The 12819-nt window shown below is 37.0% G+C and overlaps 1 protein-coding gene across 2 annotated transcripts in view; it reads left to right on the plus strand.

The window, feature by feature from the left end:
* The window catches only part of WASHC4 (WASH complex subunit 4), a 39485-nt gene that overhangs the window by 17933 nt on the left and 8733 nt on the right, over nucleotides 1-12819 (plus strand). For both annotated transcript variants that reach the window (XM_058021894.1, XM_058021893.1), the window contains exons 15-26: nucleotides 1026-1151; nucleotides 2447-2554; nucleotides 3815-3961; nucleotides 4067-4146; nucleotides 5558-5663; nucleotides 6380-6496; nucleotides 7527-7695; nucleotides 7830-7984; nucleotides 9515-9589; nucleotides 10397-10501; nucleotides 11849-11983; nucleotides 12694-12802. In XM_058021894.1, the coding sequence (XP_057877877.1) occupies nucleotides 1026-1151; nucleotides 2447-2554; nucleotides 3815-3961; nucleotides 4067-4146; nucleotides 5558-5663; nucleotides 6380-6496; nucleotides 7527-7695; nucleotides 7830-7984; nucleotides 9515-9589; nucleotides 10397-10501; nucleotides 11849-11983; nucleotides 12694-12802 (1432 nt within the window). The remainder of the gene's footprint in view (nucleotides 1-1025; nucleotides 1152-2446; nucleotides 2555-3814; nucleotides 3962-4066; nucleotides 4147-5557; nucleotides 5664-6379; nucleotides 6497-7526; nucleotides 7696-7829; nucleotides 7985-9514; nucleotides 9590-10396; nucleotides 10502-11848; nucleotides 11984-12693; nucleotides 12803-12819) is intronic.

Below are 12819 nucleotides of genomic sequence, written 5' to 3' on the forward strand. Positions count from 1 at the left end.
CTTTCCTTTTGAGTCATGAGGTACTTACAGTGGACTGAACCAGTGTCTATTTAGTTTTATCTAAGACAGTACATACTCCCAGTAAAGGTTTTGTGTTGTTTCATTGTGCTTTGCCTAGTGATGATACATGGTAAGAATCTTACTACCTTCCAAGACAGCTGGGGTATTTTTGCCTACAAACAGCATCTTAATTATTATACAGTAATCTTTATTATTTCTTAATTTATTTTTTGCTATTTTTTATAAGTATCTATCTCTCTGACAGAAATTTGATGAGAATAGGTGTGTGAAAGTGGCATGATCTTGAGTCTCCTTTAGCTAAAGATAGGCATGTACCAGGATCTGTGTTTTTTACATTTGAATTAGTTGCAGTGGACTTAAAATTTTGCTCCATACTGAATTGAGTTTGCCACACCACTTACTGTATTTTCCTAGTCCCTTTTTAGTTTTTTCTTCTTTGTTACTGCTTCTTCTTTGAAGTAAGTTTAATAATTGTTTGTCATGTTGTATATAATCAACATTTTACAGCTTAGCATATATTGATGTCGAAATGATTGGTATCTTTATTATGGGATGGACATCTCTATTTAGAAAGTGTAAAACTGTCTAAATACTGTCAGTGTATTTGTTCCACAGAATCTGGAAGGTTTAGATTGTTTTTTGTGATGGGATATTTCTTAGGGAGATGGAAATTGTTTGATGGGTTGGTTTACGATAGACTGAAGATATTAGACCTTTGAGGCTCTGTGATTATTTGATTCACTAAACTGTGTTTAATTGGAATGGCTTTAGAAGATGTTAATATATGATCTAATGAGTCATAGGCAGTTTCATGGTGTCTGCTAATAAAAGGGTCTCATTCAGCTTTGGTATCCCAGGCTTGATTAGTGGACTGGTAGGCTCTCTGTTGTGCAAAGGCAAAGATTAGCTGTCATGTATGGAATGGAACAGAGGACACTTACTTTATTGACATGTGGAAAAACAGATTTTTAATTTTTTTCCCCTTGTATTCATTTTATTTTTAGGGTTTTCTTTATGCATACAGTCTTAGCAACATCATTAAAACAACAATGAATCTTTACATGTCAATGCAAAAACCTATGACCAAAACCTCAGTAAAAGCCTTGTGCAGACTTGTGGAGCTTCTGAAGGTAGGTCACTGGATGAAAATTACTTCTTTCATGTAGGAAATACAGAGAACATTGACCAAACATCCCATATTAAAAAAAAAACTGTGATGAGAAGTGTTTTTGCATGCATGACCTCTTGTTTGAGAGTGGTTTGGTTAGAGAATAGATTAGGGAGGCTAGGACTGAGTTGGTTTGTTCGTTTGTTTGGTTTTTTTCCATAGCTTCTAACTGACTTCCTTAGCTGATGTCACAGAATGTTTGAGGTTGGAAGGTATCTCTGGAGATCATTGGTCCAGCTATCCCTTCTCAAGCAGAGACGTGTAGAGCCAGTTGTCCAGAGCTGTGTCCAGATGACTTTTGAATATCTGCAAAGGTGGAGACTCCACAACCTTTCTGGCCAATCAGACTGTGACAGTGCTTGGTTATCCTCATAGTAAGAAAGTGTTTTCTGATGTTCAGAGGGAAACTCCTGTGTTTCAGTTTGTGCTCATTGCCCCTTGTTCTGTCACTGGGCACATCTGACAAGAGCCTGGCTCCATCTTCTTTGCACCCTCCCTCCAGGTATTTATGTACAATGGCAAGATCCCCCTCCAAGTCTTTTCTTCTCTGGCTGAACAGTCCCAGCTCTCCCAGCCTTTCCTCACATTTGAGGTGCTCCAGTCTGTGAATTACCTTCATGGCCCTTGGCTCGACTCTGCAGTGTGTCCATGTCTCTCTTGTACTGAGGAGCCAAGAACTGGACCCAGGACTCCAGATGTGGCCTCATGAGTGCTGAACAGGGGGAAGGGTCACCTCCTTCGAGCTGCCAGCAAAGTGTTGTCCAGTGGAGCCAAAACTACCGTTGGCCTTCTTTGGGACAAGGGCACATTGCTGCCTTGCACTCTACCTGCTGTTCACCAGGACCCCCCCAGGTTCTTTCCTTCCAAGCTGCTTTCCAGTTGGGTGATTCCTGGTATATACTCGTGTATGGGAGATTGTTCCTCCCCAGATGTGGCACTTCATGTTTCTCCTGGTAGTTTTTCCAAAAAGAAGATACTCTTTTTCATGATAACTTCAGAAAGCAGTGGTGAACAAAACAGAAAAAAAATCCAAAACCAAAAAACAAAACTTAAATCAGTCCTGAAACTTTTTAATGCTCATAAATAGTTTTATTTTCTTGGTTTCTAAGGGTTAATTGTAACTGCTAGTAACAGCACGTTACAAAATTGAAAGAGTCTGTATTTGCAGTGTGGATGAGTCACACAGCATAAAGCCAGATTCCTAAGGCAGCAATTTTGGTAGCTACATGAGCTAATGTGTTTTGGGATTGACTTCAGGCAATAGAATATATGTTTTACCGAAGAAGCATGGTTGTGGCAGACTCTGTGACGCACATCACTCAGCATCTGCAGTATCAGGCTCTTCTCTCTATCTCTGTGGCCAAGGTATGTAATCAAAGTTATAATAATTAATCTCCCTAAGTATTTTAAAAACTATTAAGTTTAATTTAAAGTGGTTTTTGTATTTTTTCTACATGTGTAGTGTAATGCTCTATCATAATCCAGAGATATATAAGCTTTCCAGTCATTCTAAGCTTTTTCCTAGGAAACTGTACAGCATAGATGATTACCTGTTTTTTGACTAAAAAATGGTTCCCCTCTTCCTCTAAGCTGCTGCATCTCTTGTTATCTTCTTCTTTTGTTGTTTTTAGATTTTATTTCTTGTGAGTTTTCACAAGCTGACCTTTGCTTACGTCTTTTCTGATGCACATTGATAAAGCAATCTGTTGCTGGGCTAAGCAAGCAGGCTGTTACTTAAATCTTTGTCTTTTTGGCAAAATAGCAGTACGTGATGGCTTACAGCAGCCTACTGTGGGAATAAATTCTGTTTCACTGGGAAATAAAATAATTTCTTTTGCTTGTCAAACCTTGAATTTCAGAATTCAGGTCAAAGGGAAAAATGAGACTTTAGTATGCCTGTTCTGATGTATTACTCATTGGTTTTATTCTTCATCACATTCAGTCACAGAGTTACAAAGGATATGTGCTATTGTTACTGGTGCAGCTATGAAATTTCCTTTTTATTTGACTGTAATCTCAATTTATGTATCTGGCATCTCTATATTTTCTAGGGTAAGCAAAAAAATAGTTGTATCTATAAAAATTTATATACAGATATATAAATTGAACTGAGGAGTTTCCAAACTTCAAAGTCACTAAGAAAAATTGTATATCTTCAAACGCTTCATGTATGTATATATATATATATATATATATGTATATATATATATCTTTCATAAACATTTCAAATTATAGCTGTAATTACATTGCAATTATTTTTAAATTAAGAAAAATATGTTAAAACTTTTGCACTGAAGGATATTAAACACTTGTGTGAACAGGTCTTGATATTTTGACTGCTTATCAGAAAATATGTTAAAAGGCAAATGTTGGTAAATAGAAGGATCCATTAGTATGACTTAAACTATGTTCATGTTGGCTGCACATATTCCAAGAGTATAGACAGGTAATATCACTGAATTGGCAGAGCAAGTGAATTTGGATTCAGTTAACTCTGTTCACAAAATATATTTGCAGAAATAGTCAATTTATGACTAGTCCGCAAGCTTTGGGAAGAAGTAGTAAGCTATTGCCTTTAGGCTTAGGTAACTTTTCTTTGAATTTCTATGTCTTTTTGTCATCAAGAAAAGGGTGATTTCTGATAGAAAGTACAGTGAGCAGCGCCTGGATGTCCTCTCTGCTTTGGTGTTGGCTGAGAACACCCTCAATGGGCCAAGCACAAAACAGAGGCGACTGATTGTTTCCCTTGCACTGAGTGTGGGAACACAGATGGTAAGTGCCATCATTGTGCCAGCCCTTCATTTGTTTGGTGGAGTGTCTTATGAAAAAGTATCAGCTTGTGATCTCTTGGGTTTTTTTTTTTCTTCATTTCTACAGAAAACATTTAAAGATGAAGAACTTATTCCCCTTCAGTTAGTTCTGAAAAAACTGGACTTGATCAGTGAACTTACAGAGAGGTAAGCAATGACAGCAGTATATAGAAGGTAGCATAGTGTCTTGGGGGTGGTGGATCCTCACTGTGTGAATGATAAAATCTGGTCTCTGCATGCTGGTAGTGATTTTTGCATGTTTTTTAGACCAGGAATGAACAGAAAGAATTACAGAGTTAAGCCCGAAGCTCACTTGTCTTTGTGCAAGTTATATTTCACCTGGTTGTTGATTGTTTAGAAATTCTGCGACTTTCTTGGATGACTTGGTTTTATGACAATCTGAAGTGTTCCCGTTAACCCAACTCCAAAATTTCTGAGTTAGTATCAGTCTGTTTGGGAGATTGGGCTGCTAGTTTACATGTGAACCATGTTTTACTGCTGCTGTAGTTTCTGTGCACACTCAAGCTACATCATGCTGGCCATTTGTAAGCCAGGTGGATATCTGGGTTCCGTGCAGTTTTTAGGGGAGAGACAAACATCTTTAGTGGTTTGTAGTAAACCCCACAGGTTTAGCAAAGGCACCATGGAGGATTTAACAATAGGAATGCTGACACAGCAGCAGAGAAGTTTCTGACCCCCTGACTCAGAGCCTATCTTTATACCCTTTTAAGGAAAAAGCTTGTATTGGTCACTTTATGGTCCCTCTAACCCTTTGCCATTGGTGAAGCTTGCGTTCTGGCCAAGGCTATAAAAGTAGCATACTGTACCCCTACTAACTTAGAAGAAGAAGAGCTGAGACCCTTCATGGACTCCCCAAATAAAGCCATCTTCGTGTAATAGCCTGCGTCTTCTTCCTTCTCATCTCTCTCCATCTGCTGGAGCCTCGAGCCAAAGGCAAACTTACCCAGCAGCAAGCTGAAATCTTATGAGCTGGCTAATCACTACAAGAGCTGAATCTCACCCTGCTTGCTGGCAGTTTGACCCGCGGCGTCTTGGTCTAAGCGAGCTAATTTCTGGCACTCTGTGCCCCTGGGGACAGAGATCCCGGGCTCATGCTCTGCCTGGGATAAGGCCAATACGGGCTCTCTTGGTGGTTGACGTATGAGATACAACCTGTCTGCATTTATCCCAGGAATTTATCAGGAGAGGACTTTGACTTACAGGAGAAATTTAAAAATATGTTTGATCTCTAGGCTATTAATTGCATGTAGTAAGACAACAGTTATTTAGGAATTTGCTGTAATGTAAGATTTAAGTCTTTCAGAGACTGAGTTAACTTTTTCTCAAAAGCAAGTACCTTTGATTTATAAATAGGCTAGTGGAAAAAAAAAGTTCTTTAATAAAGAACTTTCTTCTGATGGTCAGTGCATCTGGAACATTAAAGTAATGGTGTAAAACTTAGGCTTGAAATGCACTTGTCTTTAGTTTAAATACACTCACTGTGTTAGAAGAATGGTTTCTTCCAAATCTGTGTCTAACAATTAAACTTTTATTCCAGAGTTCAAGCACAATGTGACTGTTGTTTCTTATACTGGCATCGAGCTGTCTTTCCAATCTATTTAGATGATGTCTATGAAAATGCAGTGGATTCTGCTAGACTACATGTAAGTAATAATGTTAAAATTGTTGTGACAGATTCAGATGAATAAATGATAGACCTCAGACTGAAGCTCTTAAATGAAGAGCTCAAAAAGCAAATCCCTGACTACTACTGAGTCAGACATTTCTTCTCATCCTGGAGGATATAAAAGCAATATTTGTTCTAAATCTATTAGATTTCTTTAAAAAATCTTGGGTTGCTATTGTTGACTCTGTGTCTGTCTCTTTGTTTCTCTCTTCATTTTAATTTGAAATGAACACCAGCTAGACTTGAACATTAAAAGTCTTTGTTCCTCTTTGTGGTTACATATTTCTAAAGCATTTATCACTGTGTTCAGGGGGTTCTGTGTTAGATAGTTGTTCTGTAGTTTTTTCCACCCCTCATCTCTTCTCCTCATGTTGAAGTAATGTGTGCTTTCTGCAGATGTGAATCAGGCTTTGGCATGATAATCCTGATAAAAATCAAATGTCTGTTCCAAGGTTCTATAGTACTGAAATAAATAAAGTGCAAATAATTTCTGATGAAATAGCTGATAATTAGGATCTTCCAGTCAGTAGCAAATAATACCTCAGATTAAGTACAGGACACTTCAGTAGGGTTTATGAAGTCAGTTTTTAATGAAAATGGGAAGACTAGTGGTTCTGATTTTTGATAGCTTTGAACTCTGTTTGAGGTGCTGGTGACATATCTGTCTGTTAATAATATGTGTTTTTTAATAAGTATATGTTTAGTGCACTACGGGACTGTGTACCTGCTATGATGTATGCAAGACACTTGGAATCTTATGAGGTGCTTCTGGAATGCTATGACAAAGAAATCATGGAAGTGCTCAATGAGGTAATTTTTTGTGGTTGGGAATTAAACACACCACTGTGCTTGAAATATCTTTAGCTCAGATTAGCATCTATTGTAGCAAATCTGATATGATCTGTAAAAATAGCACAGAGAACTTTGGTGTGAAGTGTTTTAATAAATAGGAAAGTGTTTGGTTTGACTGACAATTTTGGTTATTTAAGACTCATGTTTAATGGTATCTGTGTTGGCTGGGAATATGAAAATACTGCACTCTAAATTATGTAAATTTACAATACCTCAGTTATAGATTTGAATGTGCAGACAGAGGAGTGCTTTTTTTCAGATTAGCTTCTGTTTGGATGAATGCCTAAAATCAATGCTACTGTTCTTAGTTTCCATGCATGGCTTTTAGTAGTGAAGGGTCTGTAAATACAGATGCCCTCTTGAGTGAATTATTATCTAGAATTATGAAGGAGATTTGACAAAGAAAATGCAAATTTGGATTTCCCAAGTCTTAGTTTTTAACCTTTGAAATATGCTTTTTATTTGACTAGTTCAAGACAAAACATTACATATTATTCAGAAAATCAGACCAAATTTCTTATTGCAAGACTCTTCCTCACTGAATTTGTTCTTACTATTTAGATAGATAGCCCTAAGCTTAGTTCCCCTTAAAATGAGAAGTGAGAATACTTGAGTTGTGTTAAACTTGCATGTGGAAGTTTTAAGCATGTAAAAAATGACATTAGGTAGGTAAACCTTTATGTTTTCTGAGCTGGGTAGTTTTTTCTTGCTATTTGTACTAGAACAAGAACACAGGAAATCAGTATCTTTCTGGTTCCCAAGTATTTATTCTCTTTGACTGGTGTGGCCTTACCAAAGCAAAGCTTTCTTCATGAGTTTAATCAGTCTTACACATATCTGTGGAGAGAAATGTTGATTCTTCTAACAGAGCATTGTAAGTGGACACTGAACGTGACTTTTTTTTTTGTGTGTGTTATTTGTTTGTGTGTTTGTTTGGTGTTTTGGTGGGTTTTCCTTTTGTTTTTGTTTTTTTAACTTTTTTGAATAGCACTTGCTGGACAAATTGTGTAAAGAGATAGAAAAGGACCTGCGCTTATCAGTTCACACTCACCTGAAGCTAGATGACAGAAACCCCTTCAGAGCTGGCATGAAGGACCTGGCTCACTTCTTCTTTCTGAACCCAATACGCTTTTTCAATCGGTTCATTGACATAAAAGGTAAGGAGTTATGCATTTGCTTGGTTCTATTATTTTCATCTCTTATACTTTGGCTTTGTATATCTTTTCACTTCTTTACACACTTTCCTAACTAAATAGATAGCATTATTTTAGTTCATCCTTCGTGTTCACAGCTTATGTAACTCATTATTTGGACAAGACCTTCTACAACTTAACAACTGTAGCACTTCACGACTGGGCCACCTACAGCGAGATGAGAAATTTGGCAACCCAGCGCTATGGTTTAAGTATGACTGAGGCTCACCTTCCCAGCCAGACTCTGGAGCAGGTACAGTGCCCACAGGGCAGGAATAGAATTTAAACCACCATTCCACTGTCATAGGACTGAATCACTGAAATGAAAGTATCCAAGAGCAGAGAACTGTTTGGAAAAAGTGACCTTTAATTTCTGGTTGAATTGTGAGACAGCATCTGTATCTGCCTTTGGAGATCACCTGATATTCATTAATGTTATATTGGACTTGAATTTTTCATTTTTTTAATGTAATGTAATGAAATGAAGTGGGTATGCAAAGCCAGAGACAGTGTTCTTGAAAATTCAGTGTCAGCAGTTTGGCAAACTGAATTTTCAATGTTACAAGTCTGGAATGACCTTTGAGTGATGGGTCTTTCTCCCTGGTTTATTGCTAGCTTTTGCTTAGTGATCATCGAGAGAAATTATTTCACAGGCTGGAGATGGAAGACTTTGGGACACCTGTGAATTAGATTCTAGGAGAGTGATTTAGAACCTCCTAAAAGCTGCTAAACATGGTGACATTCAGAATAAAGTTGTGGAGTCATCAAGTTAGTGGTGAAGATATTCACTGTTACAGGGTCTACATATTGCATAGTTCTGGAGACTTTCCTTCTGGAGTTATAATATCTTGGACATTTTTGACAGTTTGCTTCTTTCCCTCATTTAGGTTAGCACATTGGTGAAGGCTCTTAGAAACACAGCCCCTTTTTTTCTAATGTTCATAATGGCTGTGTCGTCCTAAGTTGAAAGACTGCATAGAACTAAAAACTTGAGCTGTTTTTTTGGCGCAGAAGTGCTGTAGATCAGTTTCTGTTTCCAGCTTTGATTTTCTCTTGGCCATATTTGATCAGCACATTGTTACAAAGAACTAAACAATTTAACAAATTGGTTTCATAACATTGATTCTGGTATGAACTTTACTTCACAACAAAGACACCTCACACTTCAAAAACCCCCAGCCTCAAAAGCGTGATGAAATCCCTGGCACAACTGGAAATAGGGTATATAAATTAAATAGCATCATCTCTAGGCACAATGATAATTAAAGGACTCCTTAGGGGAAATAGCATAAACAGTTGTAAAATTTATACTGTTAAATAGCAAACTTCAGTATTTTTTACAGGTTGGGTCAACAGTACTGATAATTAGCTAGTTGCTTATTTCTCTGTAGACATCTGTATGTCTGTAGGAATCTCTAAGGCAAGATTCTATATTTTAGAATGTGAAAACAGATACATCTCAATTTTTAAATTTTTATTGTTTAATTCCATCTTGTGGAATAGGCTGGAGAATTCCTTACTTTCAGGGGAAGCTGGAAAAAGCCAGGCAGGAGTGCAAATATTAAAACATGGGCTGAGCTGCTTTTTTCTTCTCTAAGTGTTATCTTTCAGACACCAAACAAAAATTGTTAAGAGGTTCTTCATTTTGCAAAGTAAGACACTGCTTTCTAAAATACCTTCAAATAACTGCATAAATAGTATTTCTGCACCTTAGTGGTTAGGTGTGTCAGGAGGTCTTGAGAAGTCTTATCATAGTAATTCTCAATAAATAATATTGTTTCAGGGTCTGGATGTTTTGGAAATCATGAGAAATATTCATGTTTTTGTATCCCGCTACCTCTACAATCTGAATAATCAGGTAAGGTATATCCCATACTTTTCCTGGCATTTGGCTCCAATTTGAAGGGATTGCGAAATGCAGAGTGTAGTACGCTTAAAAAAACCCAGGCAGAACATGCATAGTGAGAGGCTATAAAATGGTATTGGTGCTCTAGAAAAACATCTTGGGGGATGCTATGGCTTGGTTTTGGAGAATGTTGTGTAGCATATTTTAGAAATGTGTTGCCAGTAGGATCACTGCATGTCAGTTTTCCAGGGAAGCCAGATGACAGCAAGGATAATTGGCTGCTCTATAAGAACATACTAAGTATGTTATGATTTTTGAGCTTGAAAAATGTGTATCTGAAAATGGCTTATTGGAGAGATGAAGCGGTGAATGACATGGAGAACATGGACAGGGAACAAACCTTTGGGGTTTCTCACAGTGTGAGAATGAGGTGCCCATTGCAAAAATGAGCAGCTTCCTGAAAGAAAATAAGTACCTTTTTTCATAGCTTAAAATTCAGTAGTGGAACTCATTGCTGTGGTATATGTGGGGTCAAAAGTGCAAACAGGTGCCAAAAGAATTTAGACCTCTTAATGTAGGATATAATCTCAGATATGGGAGTCTTTAGTGCAACATCTGCCTCAGAATTGTTGAATCAATGCTGTGTTGAAGTTGGAAGAATTGACTAAATAAAGTTCATTGTGTCCATGCTGGATTTTCTTGGTTCTTTCCCTAATCACCAGTTATCAGCTGCTCTCAGGATATGGGCTATTTTGATCAATAATTTATCACAGAACCAGTTTTGAGTACTTAACTTTATTTTCCCTCCCTGCCTCCCAGATCTTCATTGAAAGAACAAGTAATAACAAACACTTGAACACCATCAATATCCGACACATCGCTAACTCAATTCGAACTCACGGAACAGGAATCATGAACACAACCGTGAGTATCTTTTGCACTGCTGCTGTTGGGTTATTTGTTTGTGATTGTGCACAAAAACCTCCTCCTTGCATCTCCTAATAGTTTATTTGGTTATGCAGTTTTAATAATGCAGTAATAATGTTCTGCATGAATTAATAAAACAAATGAGTTCTTGGATATGGCACAAATCACAATGTTTTGAGTGTTATCACTTCCAGTTACCTATATGTTAAGGAAGCAATCTAAAACCACATCAAAGGAGAAATAGATGTGCTGGTTGGACTGTTCTGGACAGTATGGCCTGATTTTCTCCTTATTGACACTTAACTGCAGCAAAAGTATCTCTCTATTAAAGCAAATCTTGAAAAAATGCAATGTGGATTTTTGAAGTTCTTCTTGTAATTGTTATGCTTAAGAAATACCAGCTTTTCAATTTGCAAAATAAAGCTACAGACCTCTGATCACTTGTTGGAAAAATGGGTTCCTATTACAAAGCTTTAAATGATGTCTGAGGTGTAGGTGGCCATTTTAACTAGCCAAAGGTATTTGCCTCTTTGCAAGGTAAATGCAAAGAGGTGCATTGTGTCTGCTACAGCAGGAATTTGTCATTGGGATTCTCAAATTTGGATACAGTGACAAAGGTGTTTTCAGGTCAGTGCTTTTCAGTCTGCTGCTTCAGTTCTACCTTGTTGCTGTTTCCTTTTTTCTATTCTTCTGGCTCTATCAAATAAGGAAAAAAAAAGAAAATGAATTGGTTGAAATATTGAACCCATTCTCAAGTCACTATTTCAGAAGTGGAAATTACTAAAAGTTTTGATGATTTCTTTCACTTTTCTTCTGAGACTGGGACAGTGGGGACTGTCTCAAAAAATGCTGCTACAAACATTATTTTTTGGTGATGTAGATTTACTCACTTGTGATGGTGAGTTAAGTTGTTTTGGCAGACATGAGAAGTATTGAGATAAGAAAGTACTTTAGAAAACTTTTTGAGGAAGTAAAAAATTTGTGTCAGGAGGTTATGAAGATTCTACAGACTGAGGAAGTTGATCGTGTCTGCCTGTTTCCACTTGATCTTTGTATTGTTTCAAAAGGGCAGTTACAGGGTATTCCAGATAAACTAATGGCTGTGTAGGGCAGGGGATCAACTGAAATACTGACCTTGTTCCTTGGTCCTTTCCTGGAAGAGAATAGGCCTTCCAGGAGAATGTTTATTCATTTTTCCTTATTCTTTTAAAACAGTGAAATTAAAGTAAATTGAGAACTTGCATTAGAAGTTACTCAGGCATGTGGTGAAAACAGGGTGTTAGATGTCTTTGTTTTACTTTGTTAACTTTTTTGATTTGACATTTTTTTCTTCTTGCCTTCAAGGTAAATTTCACTTACCAGTTCTTGAGGAAAAAGTTTTACATTTTTAGCCAGTTCATGTATGATGAACATATCAAATCCAGACTTATCAAAGACATCAGATTCTTCAGGGAAGTCAAAGATCAAAGTGATCACAAGGTATAGTAGTTTTTGAAGGCTCAAGAGTATTTTTCTAAAAGAAGTGCTACTGTCATGTGACCAAACCATAACCCTGCTATTATTCAAATGTGTATACCCAGACAAAGAGACAGCTTTTCTCCTGGCAAAATGCAGTGTTACCAATGTCTGTATTCAGGAGGGCTTTGTTTCATTCTGTGTGCTGTGTAAATCTGGAGTTGGCTAAAATCATTCTCCTCAGTGGCTTAAGGATGATTTGATGGAGTTGTAGTCTGTTGAAGGTTGCTTCTTGTTCAACTCATGCATAATAGTTTTCAGTTTTGAATAATGAGCTTACTTGAATGGAATCCAAAATGATGATTCATGTAGCACTCATTCTAGTATGTCAGGATTTGGGAATGAGATTTTCCATCCTAGAAGATTGTCTTAAAATGAGAGAGACAATGTATTTCATAAAATAGACTGCTAGCTTCTTTACGTGTCCAGTGCTTATTTGTTTAAGAATACTTTCTTTTTCAAAGTAAAACTATTTAACTTGTCAACTTGCAGAAGTGACTTAGTAAAATGACTCTTGGGAACTAATACAGACAAGCAGGTCTATAATTTATAAAAAAAAAAAGCTGTAAATGTGACGTAGAACTACATTTCAAATAGAACTTTATTGATGTGATGAAAAGCTTTTTTGCTAAGGGTAGGTAATTATTACAAATAATTAAAATTTTTTTTTCTAGTATCCCTTTGAAAGAGCAGATAAATTCAACCGTGGCATCAGAAAACTTGGAATAACTCCAGATGGCCAGAGCTATCTTGACCAGTTCAGACAACTCATAAGTCAAATTGGTATGAAATGCTATCTA

This window comes from Melospiza georgiana, chromosome 4, assembly GCF_028018845.1.
Source record: "Melospiza georgiana isolate bMelGeo1 chromosome 4, bMelGeo1.pri, whole genome shotgun sequence".
Classification (NCBI taxonomy): Eukaryota; Metazoa; Chordata; class Aves; order Passeriformes; family Passerellidae; genus Melospiza; species Melospiza georgiana.